At 38.0% G+C, this 23,796-nt stretch overlaps 1 protein-coding gene across 1 annotated transcript in view; it reads left to right on the top strand.

Moving 5' to 3' along the window:
• Positions 1-23,796, top strand: part of LOC121381020 — a 47,828-nt gene that overhangs the window by 3,978 nt on the left and 20,054 nt on the right. The window contains exons 2-3 of the mRNA XM_041510096.1: positions 21,275-21,485; positions 23,220-23,364. Of these exons, the coding sequence (XP_041366030.1) occupies positions 21,324-21,485; positions 23,220-23,364 (307 nt within the window). The 5' untranslated portion in view covers positions 21,275-21,323. The remainder of the gene's footprint in view (positions 1-21,274; positions 21,486-23,219; positions 23,365-23,796) is intronic.

Raw genomic sequence — 23,796 nt, 5'->3', positions numbered from 1 at the left:
GAAAGTGTCATCGTTTATGTTTTCTAATTTGTTTATAAATGATTTAACAGCATTTGTTATTGACGCATATTCCAAGAAATTTGTATTTATATGATATTTTGTTATAAACTGTTCGTATGTTAAAACATAACCTTGTTCGTTTAATAAATCATTAATAAATGTGATACCATTATTGATATAATATTTGTATATAAATGGTTTGTTACCTATACATATTTTGCTGTTATTCCAGATATTAATACTTAATATATCATCCACACTTTGTGGGTTTTGAACTTTTTGTATATCTGTCCAGCTGGACAGTGTTTCTCTCCAAAACCTATTGCGAATATGTTCTATTTTGCACGTTAGGAAATAATCACCTTGTTTAATCATGTTAACGATATGTTTGTAATTAACTTAAACAAAGTGATCCACTTTGAGTTATTTAAAAACATTCTTCGAATCCATGTACATTTCAATGCTGTTATAAAATTATTTATGTTTATCATTTTAATACCACCCCTTTCATAATCTTGCGTTATTAAATTTCGTTTCAATTTTTCAGTTTTATTAAAAAATAATGTATTTATATGTTTTATCAGAATTTCATTTGGATTCGGTAAAGCTATTACCGTATATCTTCGCCTATAAGTCGAATTTTTTTCACCCAAAAATTATTTTATAACTTGGGGGGTCGACTTATAGGAGGGTAAAAAAAATTCACCAAAAAATATTACTGTTTTGGGGATTATTTTACAAGTTTTATTGTTGAAGTATGCCATGTATTTATACTCAAATATACTCTTCAAAAGAAGAAACGCAAAACCACATTGTCGTAACATTTGGAGAATTGATTTAATTATTGAATGGTGAGTCCGATAATTACCAAATGTTGCAGGATTGTTCACAATTCACTCTAGTCCATTGTGAGTAAGTGATAGGACACACCACCAAGGTCAAGGTCATCTGGAGTCAATACCGGGTGTGGCCTCCGCGTGTGTTGACAACTGCCTGGCACCGCCTGCCCATTGAAGCAACCAGAGTACGGATGACGTCCCGGGGGATGGTGGCCCACTCGGCCTGCAAGGCTGCTGCCAGCTCGGGCAGGGTCTGGGGCTGTGGTTGTCGCTGTCGGAGGCGTCGGTCCAACTCGTCCCATAGATGCTCAATTGGGTTCAAATCCGGTGATATCGATGGCCAAGGAAGGACATTAATGTTGTTGTTCTGTAGGAAAGCCGTTGTGAGACGTGCTGTGTGAGGCCTGGCGTTGTCATGTTGGAACACTGCGTTGGCGTTGGCCATAACTGGAACGATGTGTGGCCGGAGGATCTGGTCAATGTAGCCCTGTGCATTCAGGTTGCCCTGCACGTGGACCAGGTCAGTTCTGCCAGTGTGTGAGATGGCTGCCCACACCATGACACTACCCCCGCCGAATCTATCCACTTCCTGCACGCAGTTTGCCGCATAACGTTCACCACGACGCCTATACACGCGACATCTTCCATCATGACGTCGGAGCAGAAATCGGGACTCGTCACTGAACCACACCTGTCTCCATCGCAGTTGAGGCCATTGTCGATGAATCTGGCACCACTGCAGTCGGAGTCGACGGTGTTGTGGTGTTAAGATGACACCCCGAACTGGACGTCTGGCACGAATTCCTACCTCACGTAGGCGGTTCCGTACGGTCTGGTCGGATATCCTGCGCAAACCTGGTATTGCTGCGGCTGTGGAGGTGGCAGTAGTCCATCGTTCCCGAAGGTGGCGTACCCGGATGTAGCGGTCCTGCCCAGGGGTAGTGACCCGTGGTCGACCGGATCTAGGGAGGTCACGTGTTGATCCATGTTGCTGGTAACGGTCCCACAGTCTGGAGATGGTGCTTGGGGACACATGGAATGCCCTGGCAACGGCCGTTCTGGATTCGCCTGCGTCTAGTCGGCCGATGGCATTGTTTCTCTGCGGTTCACTGAGACGTGGCATGTCCTGGATTGTCAACTGTCGGCCAGATACAGAGGCCAGGCAAGCGAACACCCTGCACTTTTATACTGTCGGTGTTCATGTTGCACGTGCAGACAACGCACGTGCAGTGGTGACATGGTTTACACGTGGCTGCGTTTTTGCGAATATTCACATTTTGGAACTTTATTGTACAGTAGCTGCGTTTTATCGAATGTAACCGTGGGAATGTGTTTGGGACATGCAATGACCTTATATTCACAAAGCATGAACCGGTAGGAAACATAAAATCGGAGTTATAACCCATTTGTACCCTTTTGCGTTTCTTTTTTTGAAGAGTATATGTTAATTTGACACATTTATTTTTTATAACCTATTGTTTTTGGCATTAGAACGTTTTTGGTTATGCGAAAAGGCGTGCGATCTCACTCACATGCCAAGACGACAGTCCACTTAGTTAAATTAACAGTCATCACTAATAGTAAAAATGTAAACAATACTAACTACCTGTTGACTGAGTTTATTTTGAAATCTGGTCACTGGCATTAATGGTTGTTCAAACAATGTTTTGTCGGTGATTAACTTCATGAATATTACTGAGCGTTCCCTTAAAATAGACTGATCTCTGCAGTTCACTAGAGCAATAGGGACACACATCATTTGGTACAAAAACCAGTGTACTTTCCAGAGTTATCCTCCTTACATGTATTAATATGGCGGCAAAATGTGATACTTTCAGTTTTATCGTAGTGATCTGTTGTCAGTGTTTATAAATAAAGTTGTTGTCTGTGCACAAAACCATCTGTATAGTTGGGTGCAATAGGGCGTTGGCGGTTTGGACCGATAGGGATGCCTGTTAGGAGGCGCGCGCCCCCCCCCCCCCCCCCCCCCCCAGGAATGGCCCCCCCCCCCCCCCCCTGGAAATCCGGACTGACCGGAATGGGCTTCCCGCCTGTTGGAGCGCCGGATTGGTCGGTGGCGCTGGGTTCTCCCCTTTGCGAATCCTGTATCCTCCAGGGCTAATTTTAAATTTAAAAAAAATATAATATATATATATATATATATATATATATAAATAATATTATTAATTAAATAATTATAGTATATATTACTTTCGAACTGCCCGACTGAAAATTTATTTATATTTTTGCAGCTACTAATTACATAATAAAATAATAGAATGATATAGGTTTTTTCATTTATGGTGCTACTATATTAATATATTATATAATATATGATAATGATAGACCCCAAATTGTTTTAGTTTTTTGATTCTTTTTTAAGTGGTCATACCACACTATTAAAAATTACCACCTGCATTTTTCTCACACACTCCCCCAATCCCCTCCCCCAATCCCCTCCCCCCCCCACCCCCACCCCGCCCCGGAGTCGGTCACTGGCGAAGTCAGAGGCTGAATCCGGGGTGGGCGTGCCTGAACCCTAGTGGATAGGGGCACGTAAAATGAGTTGCCAGTCCAGTCTGTATAGTACCATACAGTAACAGTCAAACAGCTTTCACTCTCTACTAAGGGAATATTTCGTTTTGATGCTATGTAATAATGATAGTTTGATTGGAATAGTCTGATTATATTGCGATGTACAAAACGTGAAAACCGAAGTTTGTAAAATAATTTTCTTTTGTTCAAATATTGTACATTATTGTTCTCATGTGCTGAAAATAAGAAATAAGAAATATTTATAAGTTGTTTTTCATGGGTCGACTTATAAACGGGTCAATAAAAAAAATACGTTTTCAGGGCTTGAAATTAGGGACTCGACTTATAGCCGAGATTGACTTACAGGCGAAGATATACGGTAATAGGTGAGTTAACTTTGGCATTATTAACGTTTTCAATACTGTTATTCTTCCTAAAACCGTCAATCTTCTGCAAGACCATACTCTCATCAATTTTTGTACTTCTGATATTTTTAAATCATAATTCAGTTCGATTATATGTTATAATTGATATTACTTTGATATTTTATCAATAATTTCAAGATGGCCACCATTTGTCTACTAAAACTCAAAATATAACATCTGGGCTTTTAATTAAGGTACTTTTGCTACATTGGTGGCTATTTTGTGTCATCTAATTATTATTTGATATTTTTGTAATGTTTTAATTAATAACATTATGAAAATTCCAAGATGGCCGCCAGATGACATTTCCGAAAAAGTAACTTTTAGGAGCATTGTTAATTAAAAATGGGAAATATGGGTTTCTAAGACAATTTGAACATGCTGATTTACAAAATAGTGGTCCCACAGCTGAATTTTAAGTCATTGACTTACTAAATCTATATCACGGAAAAAAAAAATGGCCACTTATGTTTACTAAAATAAAATAATGTAATGTTTCGGCACTTGAATTATTAAAGTTATGATATTATTAGCTATTCCTACATCTTTTGTGTCCTAGAATTGATATTTTATATTTCTGTGATGTTTCATTGGAAATTTCAAGATGGCCGCCATATGTTTACTAAACCAAAACATGTAACATTTAAGCTGTTATTTCAGGTACCTTTGGTCCACATGGCTAATGCATAATTAATGCCATATAGAAATGTCACTTACAAAGTAAGGATATTTTTCTGTCCCATCACTCAAATGATCATTGAAAATGTTCGGTATGTGGCATGTCCATTTATGTGTCACTGTAATTTATACGATATTCATACATGTGTCCTGGTCTTCACCGTGGCTTTTGACACAGTGTTGTACAAATTAATCCAGATTTTCTGCATTTGCATCGGAGGGTCCTACATTGCATATTGCATGAGCAACATATTATTTCCAAGCAACAACAACCTGAAGCTTCAGCAGGCGAAAGCAAAATATCTCAAAGCAAAAATACAGGCAAGAAGAAAAAGTTGGAGAGAAAAGACAGCAAAGAGAAGCAAGAAAAGAACAAAGGGAGAGATCAATAAACGCCACTCCAACAGGACCCATGCAACAACCTATCACACTGCATGAGTTACATGTAGCTCTAAAGAAATTGAAGAATAGGAAATCACCAGGCCCAGACTTGATCACCAATGAGATGCTAACTCACATTGGCAGTGCAGCAGTCAACAAACTACTGGAGATCTTCAATCACAGTTGGGAAAATGGGGTCCTTCCACAAATCTGGAGAGAGGCTACTATGATCCCTATTTACAAGAAAGGAAAAGACCGAAAAAAAGCTGAAAGCTACCGTCCAATCAGCCTAACCAGTTGTGTTGTTAAGACAGTGGAGAGGATAATCAACCAACGCCTACAATGGTATCTGGAAACTGAGAACATCCTGTCCCCTGAACAGTCAGGCTTCAGACAGTTTCACAGCACTGAAGACCAAACAGCATATCTTGCTCAAGAAGTTGAAGATGCATTCCAAGAAAAAAAACATGTGTTAGCCACCTGGATAGATCTGCAAAAGGCATTTGACAAAGTATGGACGGATGGCCTCATCGTCAAGCTACAGAGAAGCGGCATATCTGGAAACATGCTTGCGTGGATCCGATCATATCTTCACAACCGTAGAGCAAGGGTCACAGTTGACAGAAAAGAAAGCAAGAAAATACTTTTGCGACATGGGGTCCCACAGGGAGGAGTCCTATCACCTACACTTTTCTTAATCTTCATCAATGACCTTGTGCAGGAACTTCCCAATGGAATACAAGCTGCCCTTTATGCCGATGATTTGGTGATGTGGTGCAAGGAAGAGCATGCCACTACTGCCACCTACAGAATGCGGATAGCAGCAGACAACCTGACAGCCTGGTCAGAAAAATGGTGTGTGGCTATCAATAAAGACAAGTCTTCTACCACACTCTTCACTCTATCACCAAAGAAAAAAGCAGGAACAATCAAAATTGGGAACACTCCACTGAAACATGCAGATGAAGTAACATACCTTGGGGTCACCTTCGACAAGAAACAAACTTGGAAACCACATATTCAAAAGGCAGAGACAAAAGCCAAATGCAAATTAGCCATCATGCGGAAACTAGCAGGAACTAGCTGGGGAGCAAATGAGACAATCCTCAAGAGAGTATATCAAGGAACTGTACGGCCGCATCATGAATACGGCTCATCAACCTGGTCAACCACTGCAAAGACCAACCAGCAAGCTTTAAACAAGGTTCAAAACCAAGCTCTGCGAATCATAACGGGATCCATGAAGTCTACACCCATTAAAGACATGGAAAAAACTGCAGCAATACAACCCCTTGGTGAGAGGAGAGATGCCAAGATCATGATCCAGGCAGAGAAATTCAGGTACCTGCCCAATCATCCAATGAAACAAAGAATGGATGGTCTGACAAAGAATCGTCTCAAACGTAGCAGTTTCATCCACCAAAGTAGAAGACTTACTAGAGAACACCAAGCTAACCCGTTACCAAAGACACTTCCATTTTGCCCAACAGATCTTCCACAACCATGGAATGATGAACAAGCCAATCTACAGATCAGCATGTCTGTCCCACAGTTGGCTTCAGCAGACTCCCAAAACGACCTGGTCAAACGGTCACTGGCAATGGCTATGATCAGTGACCGGTACCCAGAAGAATCTTGGATCCATGCATACACTGATGGTTCGTCAACAAATGCTGTGGCCAATGGAGGGGCAGGCATATTTATCAAGCTCCCTTCAAGAAATACCCTAACTGCAAAAGTACCAACCGGCACCCACAGTTCCAACTACAATGCAGAAACCCATGCACTTATTCAGGCTGCTACAATGATCAAGGATGCAAAAGAAGACTGTCAACAAGTTGTCTTCCTCACAGATGCTCTCTCAGTCCTACAAGCCTTGCAAGGGGAAAAACTTCCTCACCTGAATGAAGCCATGCAAGAGGTAGCAAAGGAAAGACGAGTAGCTCTACAGTGGATCCCAGCACATTGTGGGATTCCAGGAAATGAGGAAGCAGACAGGCTAGCCAAGCTAGGAGCTAATCATGTACAGCCCAGCAACAACATTAGCTTCTCAGAGAAGAAAACCTTGATAAAGGCAGCCAACAGACCCAGGACAGAACAAGATGATTACCACCTTCTCAGTCGCTTGGAACAAGTAACTCTGTTGAGACTCCGGACAGGCCACAACCGACTGAATGCTCACATGTTCAGAAAGTTTAAACTTGCAGCAACACCAACCTGCAGTTGTGGCCTGGAAGACCAAACAGCAGAACACATCTTACAGGCGTGTCCAATTCATCAAGACCTGAGACAAGCTGAGTGGCCAATCGAAACTGCCATACACACCAAACTCTATGGAAAGAGAGGCGAACTGGAAAAAACAGCTCATTTTATCTTACAGACTGGACTATTGGTCTAAATTGTGAAAGAGAAAAAAAAAAAAAAATAGGCTGCAGACTTGATCCACAGTACTGCCACCCCATGCTAATTGGCGAAGGAAGTTCTGGTATGGTACAGTGAGATTGTCTCCATCCGGTAAGCGCATGGAAAGGAAGCAGTGATGTTGCTGAATTTGTTGGCAAGTTGTTGAATACTTTTTCGATGGGTATATATCTCTTTTGTCTTGACATGCCTGACATCATCCAGAGGCTTCAGCACTGTACACGGGGAAAATGGGAAACCAACAGCACAAGGGCATCCATATCTCTTGATGATACAACAACCGTATTGAATCGGCTCTGGATAGCATGCAAGACCAACCTAGTATTGGCCTTTTCGTGTGCAGCCCTCAGGGAAACTAAATCGGTTGTGATGTTTGACGATTGAACTTCTTGTCCATCTACAAATCCACCAGCAACAACAATTTCTTCCCAATATCTATCAAAAATGACATCCACTCTTTGATAACTGGTACCACTTTGCAGTACTGCTCGGATAAAGGTTTTTGCTAGGTCACCAAATGTCACTGCTTCAGGAGGTTTTCCAATTCCAGCAACTAGTACTTGCCCATATATAATAAGGCATGATGCTTTATCTTGAAGATTAATTGTTTCAGGGCATTCAATATCTTCTGTTAATATATCAGCCAGTACTGACTTGTTTCCAGTGCGAAGTGTGCCATTCATTTCAGCAAGTGCTAGAGGTACTGGCATAAGCTCATGTTTCAGTATTGTGGGCATATCAACAGGTCGGCCAGCTTCATATGCAGTGATGAGTTGCTGAAGGACATTTCTGTCTGCTTTCAAGATAGTCTTTTTGTCTTTTTCTTTGCTGTCCTTGACTACAGCATACAGCGATGCAAATGTTGATGCATTATTTTTAAGCAGTGGATGAAATGGAGACGATCGGCTAGCATCGTTGCTCAGTCACAATTAATCACTCTTGTACAAATGTGTCAAGTTGTTTTTGACCGAACTGTTTGGCACCAAGTAATGACTTCTTGATAGCTTCAGTTGCTACATCTTTCGTCACAATATTTTGAAGTGAAGCAGACTGTGCATCATTGGAAAACACACTGAATCTTTGGAATGTATCGACCAATAATTCCTCATCTTCGTTGTCCTGTTTTTGTCTTGCTGTTGTATCCTCATTGTGATGAAGAGTGTGACCAGGACATAATTCATACATTGCATATGTTTCAGTTGCTATTTGAGATCGCAGGTTGTAAGAAAGGGTCCACCTACACAAAGCTTTGTGATACCGACAACTCCACCACCTTTTTTGCCAGTGCAATTTAGCCATTCCTGTGCTTGATCGGGGTCCACCTGATTGAATCTATGGGCAGCATGCTTGACAACAAAATTACCATCTTTGAAAGCTGAGAGCACATCTGAAGGAAGCTGGTGCATTTCTGCCAGATAAATAGGGTCCCATCTTGCATAGTTGTAATGATCACAATGCATGAAGTATGGCAACATGAGACTAAAGGAGTGGATGTGTAGGTCCCAAATGCCATCATGCTGGGCTCAAGAGAAAAGTAACAGAATAGAGACCATTTCCATATACTGCCACCAAAAGGAGAAATTCACATTTTCTGCTGATTTTTTTTCTACAAAGTTTGCCAACAGCTTCTGAAATTGGTCCTCTTTGAGCAACAATATCAGTTCATTAACATCTTCAGGTTTGTCACCAATAGCAACTGCTGAAATTTTGTCATGACAGTCCTTGTCAGATTCTGCAGCAAACATGAGGAAACTTGGCATCAAGAGGCACCACGGTGCTTGTAAAGTTAACTTGTGGGATCTCATAGCTTTGTTATATGCCTTTCCAGATAGTGCAAGCTGAGTTGTACCCTGTCCAAGTAATCCACTTTCTACCCATACCTCTGCTAAACCTGATCCATTCATGTGGTCTCCAATTGTCTTCAAAAAGTTCATAGAAATATGAAGCCCACCTAGGCGTGGAATCAGTTTGTCCCGGTACTCTGTTAGATTGTCCACTTCAGCTCCATCAATTTTGGGTATAGAACTTGGTCTACTGTATGCTCCTGTCCACAATTTGAAGATATTGCCATGCACCGCTTTACCACTGTGTTCAAAGTATCCAACTCATGAGCTGGGGCAAGAATTATTGGCAAATACCCAATAGATGTCAGCTCCAGATCCTCTGAGGAAAGCAACTGGTTGAATACTGTCCATCCTGTTTTTTGAGTTAATTGCTGTCGTTGTAAGAAGAATGCAAAGTCTTTTGCTTTTGCTTATTTCACAGACTCAATTTTCTCTGCAGATGACTGAAACCAAACCTTGTCAACTGGAGCGGCAAACATAGGGTCACTTTTGTCAGTCCTTATCTTGGCAGGACCCAGCTCCACCATGACATCAGGCACATTCAATGTACGATTGGCTGAAGGCTTAAGTGTGCTAAGGATAACATTAGTGGATTGTCCACATTGCCATGCAGCCATCTGTGTGGCATGAAAAGTGTTTTTTCCATCAAGTGTCTCATCTAAGATATCGATGTTGTCAGCTGTGTAGTGAATAAATTTATTGGCCACAATGTTTGGTGGTATGACTGTACCAGTCAATGGATCAATTGACTTCAGGTTTCTTTTCTGCTAAGGCTGTGTCCACTTGCAAAACTTGATCATAGCTAAGACAGTGACCGGCCTTGTGGAACAAGCTCACTAGATGTTTTGATCGTGTGGCTTGATGTAGAGTACTGGTCAGACCAATGTGTTTGGGCGTCAACATTTTGCCACCACTTATTCCATAAATTAGGTCTTGTGCAACACTCAGTACTCTTCGTTGAACATAATCTTCATCCAGTTCATCGTTGTCATGTTCCATGATAGGTTCACTACCATATATAAGTTTTAAGAACATATAGAGACTGTCTGGTATGCAAGATATTGCATCTTTTTCATTCACAGAAAAGCCTTTATGACCTGGCATTGCCAGTATGTAACTTTGAATTTTTAGCGCTACGTGGATTAGAGACATAACGATGTCATCCCGTTCAGGTTCATATCGAGGCATGGTCAGCGTTTCATCAATTTCTTGCTGGTCTGCTAGCTGCATCATTGCACTATTCTGATATTTTGTAGAGATTAACAGTGTTTGTCTCTCTAAGGGGCATCTGTCAAGAGGTTGAAAGAAATTTAAAATGTCACCAAGATTTGATTGTAGTTTTTCCTTGAATGTTGTCCTGCTGTAGTATGACTGTGGAATTGCAGTGGGGGGATCCTCAGCTAGCTTCAAATATCGTTCCTAAACATCTTTCAGTTGGACTACCTGTCCTTTGTCAGCAATTTCATGCAGTTCTTTACAAAGCCAGACCATAGCAAGATCGGTATTGTTTGAGTCCTGCTTTGTTTTGTTGGTGGATCTGGTGAATGTTCTTAGACAAGTTAAATGATATTTAGCTTCCGCTGCTATCAAATCTATCACACCAGATAAACGAAGACCAACTGCATAGTCTAGATGGGCAGCCTGCAGAATTTGATCACTCATTGTGTTAGTCATGACTGAACTACAGCGCTCTTTTGGATGTACACTTTGGCAAAATAAACATAAGCTCCAGTTAACTGGCTCTACACATTTTCGCAATGTACGACAGTTACCAACCGAAGCATCACTGCCGCTGTAGCTAACCATATCATCAGCATGCGTCTGTAAACATTTCTGGTTACTTTGAATTTTTGTTTTATCTGTATAGTGAGCATAGCAGGTTTTATGCCACACTAGTGTTTGAACATCAGAAGAAATCAGAACATTTTCAAGGCAGTCAATCACATCCCTGTTCTTTGTGTCCCTTAATTTAGTAAATTATTTTTTTTTAAATTTGAAGAAGAGTTATACAAATTGTATTTATTTTTTTGTAGAGGAGTTATATAAAAGTGTGCACTTTTGGGGTTTTGAGTTTTTTGTTTTGTTTGTTTGTTTTGTTGTTGTTTTTGTTAATACTTAAAACTAAAAGTGACTGTGTGTATTCCAGGGTTGAAAATTAGCAGTCGCCTGGGCATCTTGGCGACCTTTTTTGCCTAAGGGCGACTTAAAATTTTACAAAGGTAGTCCGATAGGTGCCATTGATTTTAGGGTCTGGTACCAGTTAAAACAAAAACACACAGAAACTGAGAGCGAGTGCGAATAATTTTTACATGCTCATATTAATATCACTAGTAATAAGGCTTAAATTACATATGTATTTGTTAATTCAGATGTTTGTTCATGTAATTAATGTATATTTATGTTATTGTTACTGCAGATAAATGTATATTATATTGTTATTTTTGCTTTGCCCATATTCGGGTGTTATGCAAATAAATTATTCTTATTCTTATACCACTAGAGTTTCGAGCATGTCCATCCCGGGACCTGTCTCTGGATAGCCAGTGACTTGCTCCGGGACAGAAAAAATTAAGGGGACAATTTTGAAATTTACATCCAAAAATTAAATAGTGGGCCTTTAAAATTTTGATGAGCATCTCTAATTATTATAATTAATCACTCGGGGGGGTGGGGGGGGGGTGTGTGATTGGATAGAATTTTGAAAATTGCAATTAATAAAAGAACTTAGTAGAATTAAATTTAGAAAAAAATTAGAAATAATTTACAAGCCAAAAATAAAATGAATTGACTGCTCGGCCGAATATTTATATAATTTGGAGCATTTTTGAAGGACAGTCCAAAATAAGAGAAAGAAGAGAGGATCGGACTATTTAATAATATATTTAAAAAAAAAGGTAATTTCGACATAACATTTTGAACGAAGGTCTAAAAGTTTAAAGTCTGATCTATATGTCCACGTGAGTGACCTCATTAAGGCCGTTAGGGGAGAGGTTGGCGACTACGGCGAACCGATTGCCGGAATTGCAGTCAGCGATGGGATGAGTTGCTTCTTAGAGAGCAAATCTCTGATGACCACGTGGTAACCGGCGCCACAGATCATCTTGACGATCCTGTGGATTGTTGAACTGTCCATCTCGTAGAGGAGGATCGCTTGTCAGTAGGTCTGCTGGCGCCGGTGCATCACGATGAGTCCCGTCGCTGAGCTCTGGAGCCGAATGTTGTGGAGCTCAAAGTGGCTCCCATCTGGCAGCGGTCTTCAGTCCTGGTTGCAAAACCGGCCTCTCAACTTCACCGTATCGGTCATGTCGCCCTGGACGTAGTCCCGGTACTGAGCCTTAAGTTTTCCCATGGCCAGTTGCCAGGTATCTACGTCCTCCGGGTGTGTCGTTTGTCGGACAGGCTGGCTTGCAGGACATGTTGCTTTCCTCTTGACGGCCACCGTTGCCTCAACAACAACTGCAGGGCGCTTCTCAACGGGAGCAGTCTGTATAATCGACCGCTTCACTGGAGGCGCTGGAGTGGAAGTGTATCGAGGCGGCGGTGACTGGGTCATGGCAGTGTCCAACAGGTCAGTCAGTGGTGTCTTCTTCCTCTTCGGTGGTGAAGCGGGGGGTGGCAACGCAGACGGAACTGCCACTGGCGGTTGACCCGCCAGCTTTGGTCCCCATGAGCCGCCCCTGCAGTGCGTTCCTTCCTCCGTCCTTCTCTTCCTCTCCTCTTCTTATTGGAGTCTGCGTCCCCGTACACCAAAGTCACGGTCGCCTGCGATCCGGTATACGCAACGCAGAACTCCAACAACATTCCAAAGCTTGCCACAGTTCAGAGCGCACGCCAACACATCTAGCTTCATAGCTGTCTCAGTGGAATGACACAGAAACTGAATTGAATGTGACAAAACACACCGCATCTATGCTGGCACAGACTACAGCAGCAGAAGGCATAGAAAATGGTCTATATTCTGACGGCGCCAGACAATTTACAAAAATAGAGCTGAAAACATTGCAGACACTGCATGTATTTTTAAAATCTGGAAATTCATCGGCTTATTGGAATGGACTGGATACCTCATAATTACTAGTATCTAGTAGACCTACGTTTTGACAATTGTTATTCAGTGTAACAGTGTTATGGTCAAAATAATTAGCTTATATTATTCTTGAACAAAATCAAAATCAGTCTTGTAGTTTTAACTCGCACCAACGTGAGCACGTGCGCATACAAAAATAACAATGGAATTTTCCATTACTACAGGGCTTATTCCAAAGGTCCATTAATCAGATCTAAAGTATTGACACCAAGACTTACATGATGACATAACTGTCCAAATATTACTGTAATAAACAATAAGTACCTTTTTATGCTTTGTAATATGATAACAAAGTACATCACATATTTAGGTACAATGTTGGGTTTTGTTAGAGATTTATTAGTAGCCTACTACTGTAGCATTTACAGTATCCAAATTAAACGTACACATGTGCATACATAAACACACGCACACACGCGCACACACACACACACACACACGCATTAATGGGACAGAAACTTAATTTTTAGGCTATTGTCCATTTTGTGTCAAAAGGGAATCGGTGAATTGCTACAGTAACTTCATAAAGAATAAAGATAAAATTCATATAAAAACATTAATTTATTAAGTTTTAAACCCATGCCATTTTAAATAACTTTTATTTTATTTATTTAATCTTTTTTTGGGGGGGGGGTTCAGGTTAACTTTGTTTTTTTTACAAATTACCATCAAACTGCATAGGTTAAATTTTCTTTTCTGATACAGGTTTTAAGGCAACTGATGGAACATCCAAGGTAATCTGAAAGACAAAACCGTAATACATGATATGGGCCCCGTTCCATGAAGCGATCTTAGCCCTAAGATCAGCGTAACTGCACAGCTAACATGCACACAGTGTCACTTAAGGTGATCTTGGCACTAAGATTGCTTTGTGGAACAGGGCCCACGGCCATATCTCTCTACAATGCAGAGTTGAATGGGCATTTTAAAAAATAGTGGACGACTCCATGGATGTCTTGTTTAGTACCTCGTCTACAGAAGGACAGCCACTCCTTAGAAGATCCATTACTGGAGATTTTACCCCTCTCGTATCGCCACAAAGTTTATTTCATATCTTGCATCACCACAAAGAAGACTGTAATTCCATGACTAGTTTACCAAAGCACGCACAGTTCTAGCTTTAGTCTCTTTGTATTGCATTATCAGGGCGACCAACCTAATGGAAATATTGTTCCAGAATTTTCTGATATTTTCATTTTTATGTGCGTGAACGCCCTTTTCAAAACAATAATTTCAAATGCGCGAAAACGTCATTTTCATAAAAGTATTTTTAAACAGTGCGAAAAATGTTATGTTTGAACTTTGACATATATTTGCAAAATGATAATACAAATGAGTATATCATTATTTATATGTGAATTGGAACTTCCTCATAAAAAGACCCCCCACCCCCACCCCCTACCTACACACACACACCAAAAATCATCAAGTTCACACAAAAAAAAACCTTTAGTAGCAAATATTCTATTACAGTTTAAGACTCCCACCTACAAATTAGCAATAAAGTGACAAACAAACTTGGGACCATTGTTATTTTTATGTAGGTACATTGCCACATATGCACTATTTCATCATATGCATATAGTGGGGTCGAACTGATTTGGGGGAGAAACGTCTGCTGCCCACATTAAGACTGGCTGCCGTTTTGCATTACGCTTATATTACTATTACAGTAACACTTTTGGGGAGCCAGTGTGCAGAAAGAAAAAAATTGCGTTATTATTTAACTTACTTGAATAAAATAATATCAGTATGTATATTAATGTCATGTATGAGTCATATAATAGAATAGTGTTAGCCAAATATTATTTAGTCAAATGTTGTATGTGAAAGCCAGTGGAAAGAAGACAATTATTGTTGAAACCTTCGTGGTTTTTTGTTTTTGAACGATCGTAGCGTTCTTCTGTTGTATATTCATACTTTCATCCACGGTGGCAAAATCATAGGTACATGATGACAGGATAATAAACTATTTCCCAATGACACTACTACATGATACGGTTACTGCATTGAGTTAGTCACTGTGATTGAAAGCCCAATGTCTGATAAACATTCAGTACTATTTTTGTTTTGTTTTATTTTGTTTTAACAGCACCCTATCCTAAGCATTTTGATTCGCGTTTTATTCCCGGCCAGGACAAAGTGAGGATTTTACCCCGCCCATAATGCAAATTTTAAAACACAAAACTACATGACAGAAATGTAAAAATAAGTTAAAAAATTACATTTACCAGCTTAATGTGTATCATATGCTTCTTGAAAAATACCTTATGAGGTTGATATAATCAGGTATTAAAAACACTTCATCAGGACCATATATTCGACTTTGAAAATGTAAGTTCTATAATTACTTTGTATAATATCTACATTTGACATTTTATTGCAACTTCATAAACCAGTTCAGAGATTTAAAATGTTTAATTAATTAAACATCAATTATTTCAAGTCGGTTTTCAAATTTATATTTTTGCGTTCAGTGTAGGGAAAACGCTTGTTAAGCCTTATAACAATATAGGCTACGTGTTGGTGGTTATCATTTTTTTTTTTTTTTTTTTTTTTTTTTTTTTCTCTTCCTCTTTGACAACAGCAATATTTTCAGGGGTTTGTATGTAGGCTAGTGCGTGCTAAGAGGGTTTTTTGAAGGGTATATTGTGGTATATTGACAATATTTACATTATCCTGTCATCAAGTGCCTATATGGGCAAAATCACATGCATCGTCATAGAATTGATGCCTGCCCCGTAGGAATATAAGTCTATGATATTTAAAATATCTTTAAAATGAATACATAAGCTATTCGAGTATAAAAAATAAGAAAGAAAATTTTCATATAGCTTCAGTTTACTCGACATTTTCCTTGGTCGGCTGTTGACAATAGACACACGCCTGCGGCCTTGGTAATGGCACAAAACGGAGCTCAGGTTGAAATGAGTGATAAAGATATTTAATTCTAAGAATGTAGAATGTAATAAGAATTAGTTGCTTAAAAAATCAATTGTGAATTTGAAAACAATTCCGGATATTTGGCATCAATTCTGGAATTCCGAGTACGTTATGAAAATTCTGGATTTTTCGGAAAATTCCAGAAAGTTGGGTCGGCCTGGGTTATTGTTTACTTCAGAGACAATACAAGTCAAGCTGCATACCTTGGCTAGCATGTTGTCTTGACCCCTGTATTAAAAATGATATTTGATCTGTATAATTTAATGGTAATTTGTAAAGAAACATTTTTATTTCTACTAAATTTCTTTAAAAAAAAAAAAAAAAAGTTATTTGAGTTGGTATGGGTTTAAAGCTTAATACCATGTTTTTATATGAATTTTAACTTTATTCATTATGAAGTTACATGTCAATTCGTCGGTTTCCTTTTGACGCAAACGGACTATATACGGTGAGCACATAGCTAATATTCAACAAAGAACATTATTCTTTTGATTTTGGCTGTGTCAGGATTAAACAACATTCAAGTGGATATTACATCTTAAAATAATATGTACCGTATTCAGCATGAAATGTGTAGTGGACATTGTTTTGAATTATCCGCGCCAAAACTCATACCACAAGGATATTTTATCCTACAACCACCATTCCTATTGACAGAATATGATAACAGATAAAGCAAAGTCATATTTGTATAGAGCCTCGCAGAATTTCCCATTCTTACTTTCACAGGGTAAAGCAGATGTCCGATGTCATTAACTAGTTATTCTCTATATATCATATGTGACGCTTGAGAGATGACTGTCTTATGTCAGTCTGAGAGATGACTGTCTTATGTCAGTGAGAGATGACTGTCTTATGTCACTCTGAGAGATGACTGTCTTATGTCAGTCTGAGAGATGACTGTCTTATGTCAGTGAGAGATGACTGTCTTATGTCACTCTGAGAGATGACTGTCTTATGTCACTCTGAGAGATGACTGTGTAATACTTCGGCATTCGTCAACGACCAAATGGTATCCAGTGTTCGAGATTAACGGTATCCCAATATCCCGGGGATACCAGATTTTAATTTTGGATACCAGTCTTCAAGAAACCAGTATCCCGCCGGGATACCATATAATGTTGGGTTTTTTAATCCTGAGTTTTTATTTTCCGTTAAAACTAAAAGTCATCATTTGCCAGCGAAGTTAAGTAACAGTATTTTTGAGCTCATACCCAGTCTAATGCTATGCCATAACAATATTTTCCCTAACTCTTACTCGAAGTGCAGCAATAGACGGGGAACTGCTTAGTTGCTGTTGTTTTTGTTGGATGTTTCCTCCCTTCAAATTTTATTTAAGATATTGATTCCACGTCTGCAGAAAATTTATACAATACATAGGTTTATAAATTACTGCTAAATACTAATTTATGTCAGTATTACACCAAAATGGATGAAGCAAATCTGTTTGCCCATTTCGTTTGATTGTGAATTCTGCTATTTCGATTGTGATATCAGTGTAGCATAGGCAGGGCACAAAAACAGTGTTGTCCAAGTGTGTTACGATGTTATTTATGAATTTCATTTAAGTGGGATACTAAATTCTCAGGTGGGATATCAGATTTTGAAATGTTAGTATCCATCTGGGATACTGCCCAAAACTTTTAAATCTCGAACACTGGCATCTATAGTTTGTCCCACTGGCATCGCCTTTTTTCATACTATGAAATTTATATGTTATTTATTTCTGAGTGGATTGTTTTCAAAAGTGCACACATAAATAGTTTTATTTTTTTTGTCCAAAACACTATTACTTTTCTTCTTACGTCAAACTAAACTGAAATTATTTACAAAAACCATTTTTGTTGGAGGATGGGACTGACTATAGTTACTGTGTCTAAAATACTTGTTTTTCTTCTAAATCCAGGGATATGAGAGCTACACAGAAACGCATAAATGCTCTTTTCCATTTCGTCTAAAAAAAATAAAAACATGATGTTCAATACTGTTGACCACACAAGGTGTATTTGCATGTTTTCACAGTTTCAAGTTTAAGATGTGTGCCTTATATTATAAGTTATAACCAGTTTAGATTTGTTAGCATTGAATGCAATTTTTGGCAGTTCCAGGGGTTGCAAACAACAATTTTTCTTCAGGGGCCCTTAATTGAGCGACCCCATGACCCTGGCCACAGTAAGCTGTTTTGTTCCAGCCCCTCTCACATCCCTGTAAATCAAATGTCATAGACCTCTACAACACTGAAAATGTCATGGTAGCTTGAATTTAAAAAAAAAAAAAATTAGGATTTTCCGGGAGAAACGTCCTCCTGGGCAGAGGACAGGAGACTTGATCAAATACTGGAAATCTCCCGCAGAATCCGGGAAGGTTCACATGATTGCCGATAACTAATAGTAACTGTTGTCAATGACAGTCACTCTTCACACCCTTGTTTTGGCTTCATACACAATAAATATAACATCTTACCGTAATTTCACTTGGAATCCATATTTCGTAAATAGTACAATTTTTTAAGCACAAGATTTTCTTCAAACACAGTCGGGTACATTATTAATATTCAAACAAAAAATTTCCAGTAGCAATTTTGTATTGGGATTTTTCCAGCATTCTTAAAATGGAAATGTAATGCATCCAGTTTATTGTTGTAAAAAGATGTAAAGTGACATCATTGGAATATTAATGTCATTCAGATTCAAAATTAGTTATATTATCCACAATGCTTTGCCACATTAAAATAAAAACTCGTCTACTTGACCCTTGTCAAAACAGCAGACAAGGCAGTATGTTTTTATTTTTCTTAATTTTAGACAAAATATTAACTTTAAGTTTTAAAAGATAAAAGAAATAAAAAGTGCTTTTTGTCAAATATATCATATTAAAAAATTACCATTGGATATGTTATATTTATTGTGTATGAAGCCAGAACATGGGTGCAAAGAGTGACTGTGCATGGTTAAACTTAATGACACTGGGACTCTTGCCAAGAGTTCTTTGTTTTGTACATAAAGACCGAACCACATTGTTAACAACAAGGATGTAATGTAATTAATCTGATACCATGTCGATTGTATTATACATTAGCACATTTTATGACAATGTTAGATTATGTCAAATGGCAGCCAGCATGTGTTTTGTCCTAGGAAATATTATTGAAGTCAATTTATAATCTAACATGGAATGTGTGTCATTGTCATAGAGTTCTGTTTTACGATCTGTGTTTCGGCAAAGTGACATCATTGGGATACTGACATCATTCAAATTTAAAATTAGCTATATTACTAAAATGCTTTGCCACATTAAAGGGACATTCCTGAGTTTGCTGCATTGTAAGATGTTTCCGACTAATAAAATATTTCTACGATTAAACTTACGTAGTAAATATATTTTCTTGTTTAGAATATCAGTGTCTGTATATTCAATGTATTTCTGGTCGTCTTAATATTTGTAAGAAGTCCAAACTGGATTTTGTCTTCAAATAATTTCATACGTACGAAAAAACTTTTTTTAAAAAATAAAATGAAATTTAACCTAGTACAAATATTAGAATGATCAGAAACATGTTTAATATACAGACACTAATATTTCATGCAGAAAAATATATTTGATATGTAATTACAATCGTTAAAAAGTTTCTGTTAGTTGATAACATCTTAAAAATTGCAGTAAACTCAGGAATGTCCCTTTAACCCTTTATGGTCTACATACACAATAATAAACATGTATGCATAATCTTAAATAAAGTCTTATGGTTGCGACAGGTAACCAAACCATTTCTAAGCTGCTTCTTATTTTCTTGTATTTATTAGTCCTCTACCGGTCCGACAGCAGGGGACTATGTTTCATTTCCATCCCTATGCCCATCTGTCTGTTCATCTGTCCCATATATAGTTTTTACAATGCCTCAAGATATTGAGTTGAAATTTTGTGTATATATCATGTACTGTTATTATTATTATTATTATTATTATTATTATTATTATATGTATTATGTATACATAGAGGATTTGTTACAAGTGTTTTTTAATACAGAAAATATCCGAGTGTTAATCGGCTCTGCCTCGACAAATACCAATTAACTAGACAAGGTTGAAATTTTACATATTTAGTAAATTACAGTACTAAAGTCACCTCCATCAGTAATATGACATCATCACGATTAGCACAAATTAGTTTGATGTCGCACATTTTAATTAAATCTTATGAAAATGTCACGCTCAGATATACAGGTCTTGTCTTGTAAACAAATGACCCATTCAAAGCAGTTAGAGAGACCTTGCAAATGTGCGTATACCTTTAAATTTACATACCATTATTAACCAGGTTAATTACTAAATTATCACATGGATACGTTATAGGATAAATATCTGTATATACTGGGTTTTTTGTTGTTTTTCTCTCTCTGTCTTTGTGGAGGGGTGGGACGTAGCCTGGTGGTAAAGCTTGATGCGCAGTCGGTCTGGGATCGATCCCCGTCGGTGCGCCCATTGACCTATTTCTCGCTCCAGCCAGTGCACCACAATTGGTATATCAAAGGCCGTGGTATGTGTTATTCTGTCTGTGGGATGGTGCATATAAAAGATCCCTTGCTGCTAATCGAAAAGAGTAGCCTATGAAATGGCGACAGCGGGTTTCCACTCTCAATATCTGTGTGGTCCTTAACCATATGTCTGATGCCATATAACCATAAATAAAATGTGTTGAGTGCGTCGTTAAATAAAACATTTCATTCCTGTCTTTGTGGGTAACGCTACTTTCTTTCAATGTAGGGATAAAAAAATAACACACACACATTTTTGGAGTGGGTGGGAAATTCAACCCCCACCTCTTTAATACTCATCACAATTTATTATTTATAATTGATTAATGAAACACTAATGGTCTGTATGAAACATGAATTAACATTGGAATTTAGTGAATATATTATATTAATACTGTAATTCCAAAAATATCCAATTCCAAAAATCATCTGTCATTTATAGATGTACTAAAAAATTTGCTGCTTGACTGTTTAATTAACTTGAATTTGGTCAAAAAAGGCAAATTCGTCAAATTGCTAATATTTTATGGGCTTCAGCCAAAGTCCTGATAAACCAATTTTATTCAAGGATACATTTTCTTTTTCAGTGATATCATGCAGTAGTGCAGTGCTGTGGGAGTGGGATTTTTCGTGAAGATGGATTTAGCACTAGCTGACACAATATCAGTTCGGTATCTGCCCATAAAAGTGAGGCATAAAATTGCAATAATCCTTGATGTACCAGATACCCTTCATGGACAGCGGGATTACATAGAATTCGGAATAAATCTTCTGGGCTGTGAGATGCAAGAAATAAGGGTATTTTGTTCTTGTTGTTGTAGTTGCAGGAAATAATTTTGTTGTAGGAAATAATGGTATTTTGTTGTAGGAAATAGTGGTATTTTATTGTTGCTGTAGGAAATAATGGTATTTTATTGTTGCTGTAGGAAATAATGGTATTTTATTGTTGCTGTAGGAAATAATGGTATTTTGTTGTTGCTGTAGGAAATAATGGTATTTTGTTGTTGCTGTAGGAAATAATGGTATTTTATTGTTGCTGTAGGAAATAATGGTATTTTATTGTTGCTGTAGGAAATAATGGTATTTTGTTGTGTTATTTTGTTGTTGCAGATGTTGATGCAATGCCAAAGTTTAAGCTGTCATTCACCAAATCATCAAATGCAGTTTAAAGTTGAATTTGGGGAAGATATGTCATTAACAATTCTCCAAAGAGCTAATTTGAAAACTGTGTGTCCTATCAAATTTTGTAGATGTATAGCTATTTTTGTTAAATAATTCTGTTCAAATGGCTAAATGTTACTTCGGTTTGGCTACAGATTTTCTCATGAAATTCGACAAATGTTTTATTAATTTTTGGTGTATAGTTTGAACCCTATATGCTTTTTGCTATTTAGTAGATGTAGGCTATGGCTGTTCAAGAATTGATCAAACTGGAGTATATATTTAAGGAGCACAGATCTCGATTTTTGAGTTTATGGATACCTCATGTCATCAGAGGTTTCCCTGCATTGTTTAAAACTTAGGACCTTTCTGAACAAGAAATGTAGGTCACAGCGAAAACATGATCTAGGTCTACCTTTTATATTACGCAAAATTTAGGCAGCTTGGCCTAACTGAATGGAGCCTATTTTGTGGGTATGAATGGTAGGTACCACATCATGTTTAGCACAAAAAATTTCATAATGAAGAGATTAACTGAGTTCTCTACAATTTCAATCAAGAGAAAAATATAAAAAGTTCTTAATTTATATAATAATAGTGTTTATGCTTTCTCTTGGCAGATTTCACTCCAAAGCAGTGTTAAAATTTGATATAATTTTGAAATATCTTACTGGTTTATTTAACCATAAGAAGTACGGATGACTATTGCGGTCAGTTTTACTATGGCAATAGTATTGCGATAGTTAAAATACTATATATGCATATACTAGTATGCTGGAAATCACTAAAGCAGCGTCCTCATTATGACATTATGCAATTAGTCACACTGACTTGTTGCATGCGAATGAATTGTACTGTTAGAACACCTAAATCGGAACGACATTAGTCTTATACAACAAGACATTGGTTAATACAACAAGTCTTGTCGGAGTCGTACTAGTTAGAACATGTCCTATTTCAGATCACATTAAAGTTCAACCGTTCAGTTTTTGTTTGTTTGTTTATAAACTTCCAAATATCTGGATTTCATGGGTCCATAAAACCTATTATTGTCCAGATATGGTCAGTAATTGTTTTGTTACATAATGCCATCAGTAAATTGTCTACATTCACGTTTTCTTTATTTCACTGGAAATTTGTATGCACTTACATTTCCCGCAAAATATTTTTAAACTGACCAGCTTTGTTTGACGTCATTGAATCTTATGACGTAAAGTCTTCCCACATATATACAATTCGAGTTGCTACAACAAATCACGTGCGACAAATCGGTGCGACTAATCTCATAATGCCCCTTAAACAGTGGAATGTTTTGGGTTTTTTTAAATGTACGTATTCTTTTTAATCTAATTGTATCTTTTCTATTTTCAGGCATTAAGAGCCAATACCACTGGTAGCATAACGCAAGAAATTTTCAACAATGCAGTAAAGAGGAATGTGTCCATCAAGAAAGTATGGGATACCCTGAAGAAAATGGATGTCATAGGGTGTGAATACATAGAACAAGCATGGGGAGGTAGATATACTTCTGATGATGTCTCTTTGGAGCCAGGGGTGGCATTTAGCTAAATCAGTTGAGTGCTCGCCTAAGGTGGTTGTGTCGCAGGATTGAATTATCTCAGTGGATTCATACAACTGATTGGGTTTTTTTCTTGTTCCAACCAGTGCATCACCACTGGTCAAAGGCTGTGGTATGTGCTTTCCTGGGGAAAATGTAACAGGTTTCCTCTGATGACTAGACCATATGTTTGACATCCAATAGCCAATGATTAATTAATCAATGTGCTCCAGTGGTGTCATTAAACAAAGCAAACTTTATTTTTTACTTTGGGGCCAATCAACAATTATATTCATTGTTGTGGGCGAGGTTGTTTGTTAAGAATTATGTAACATTTTCAAAACAGTCTGTGCTTTGTGTAATGCATATGTTTGAGAAATGTTTTGCCGT

The sequence above is a fragment of the Gigantopelta aegis genome, chromosome 9, assembly GCF_016097555.1.
Source record: "Gigantopelta aegis isolate Gae_Host chromosome 9, Gae_host_genome, whole genome shotgun sequence".
Lineage (NCBI taxonomy): Eukaryota > Metazoa > Mollusca > Gastropoda > Neomphalida > Peltospiridae > Gigantopelta > Gigantopelta aegis.
This window is presented reverse-complemented; position numbering and strand designations above follow the sequence as displayed.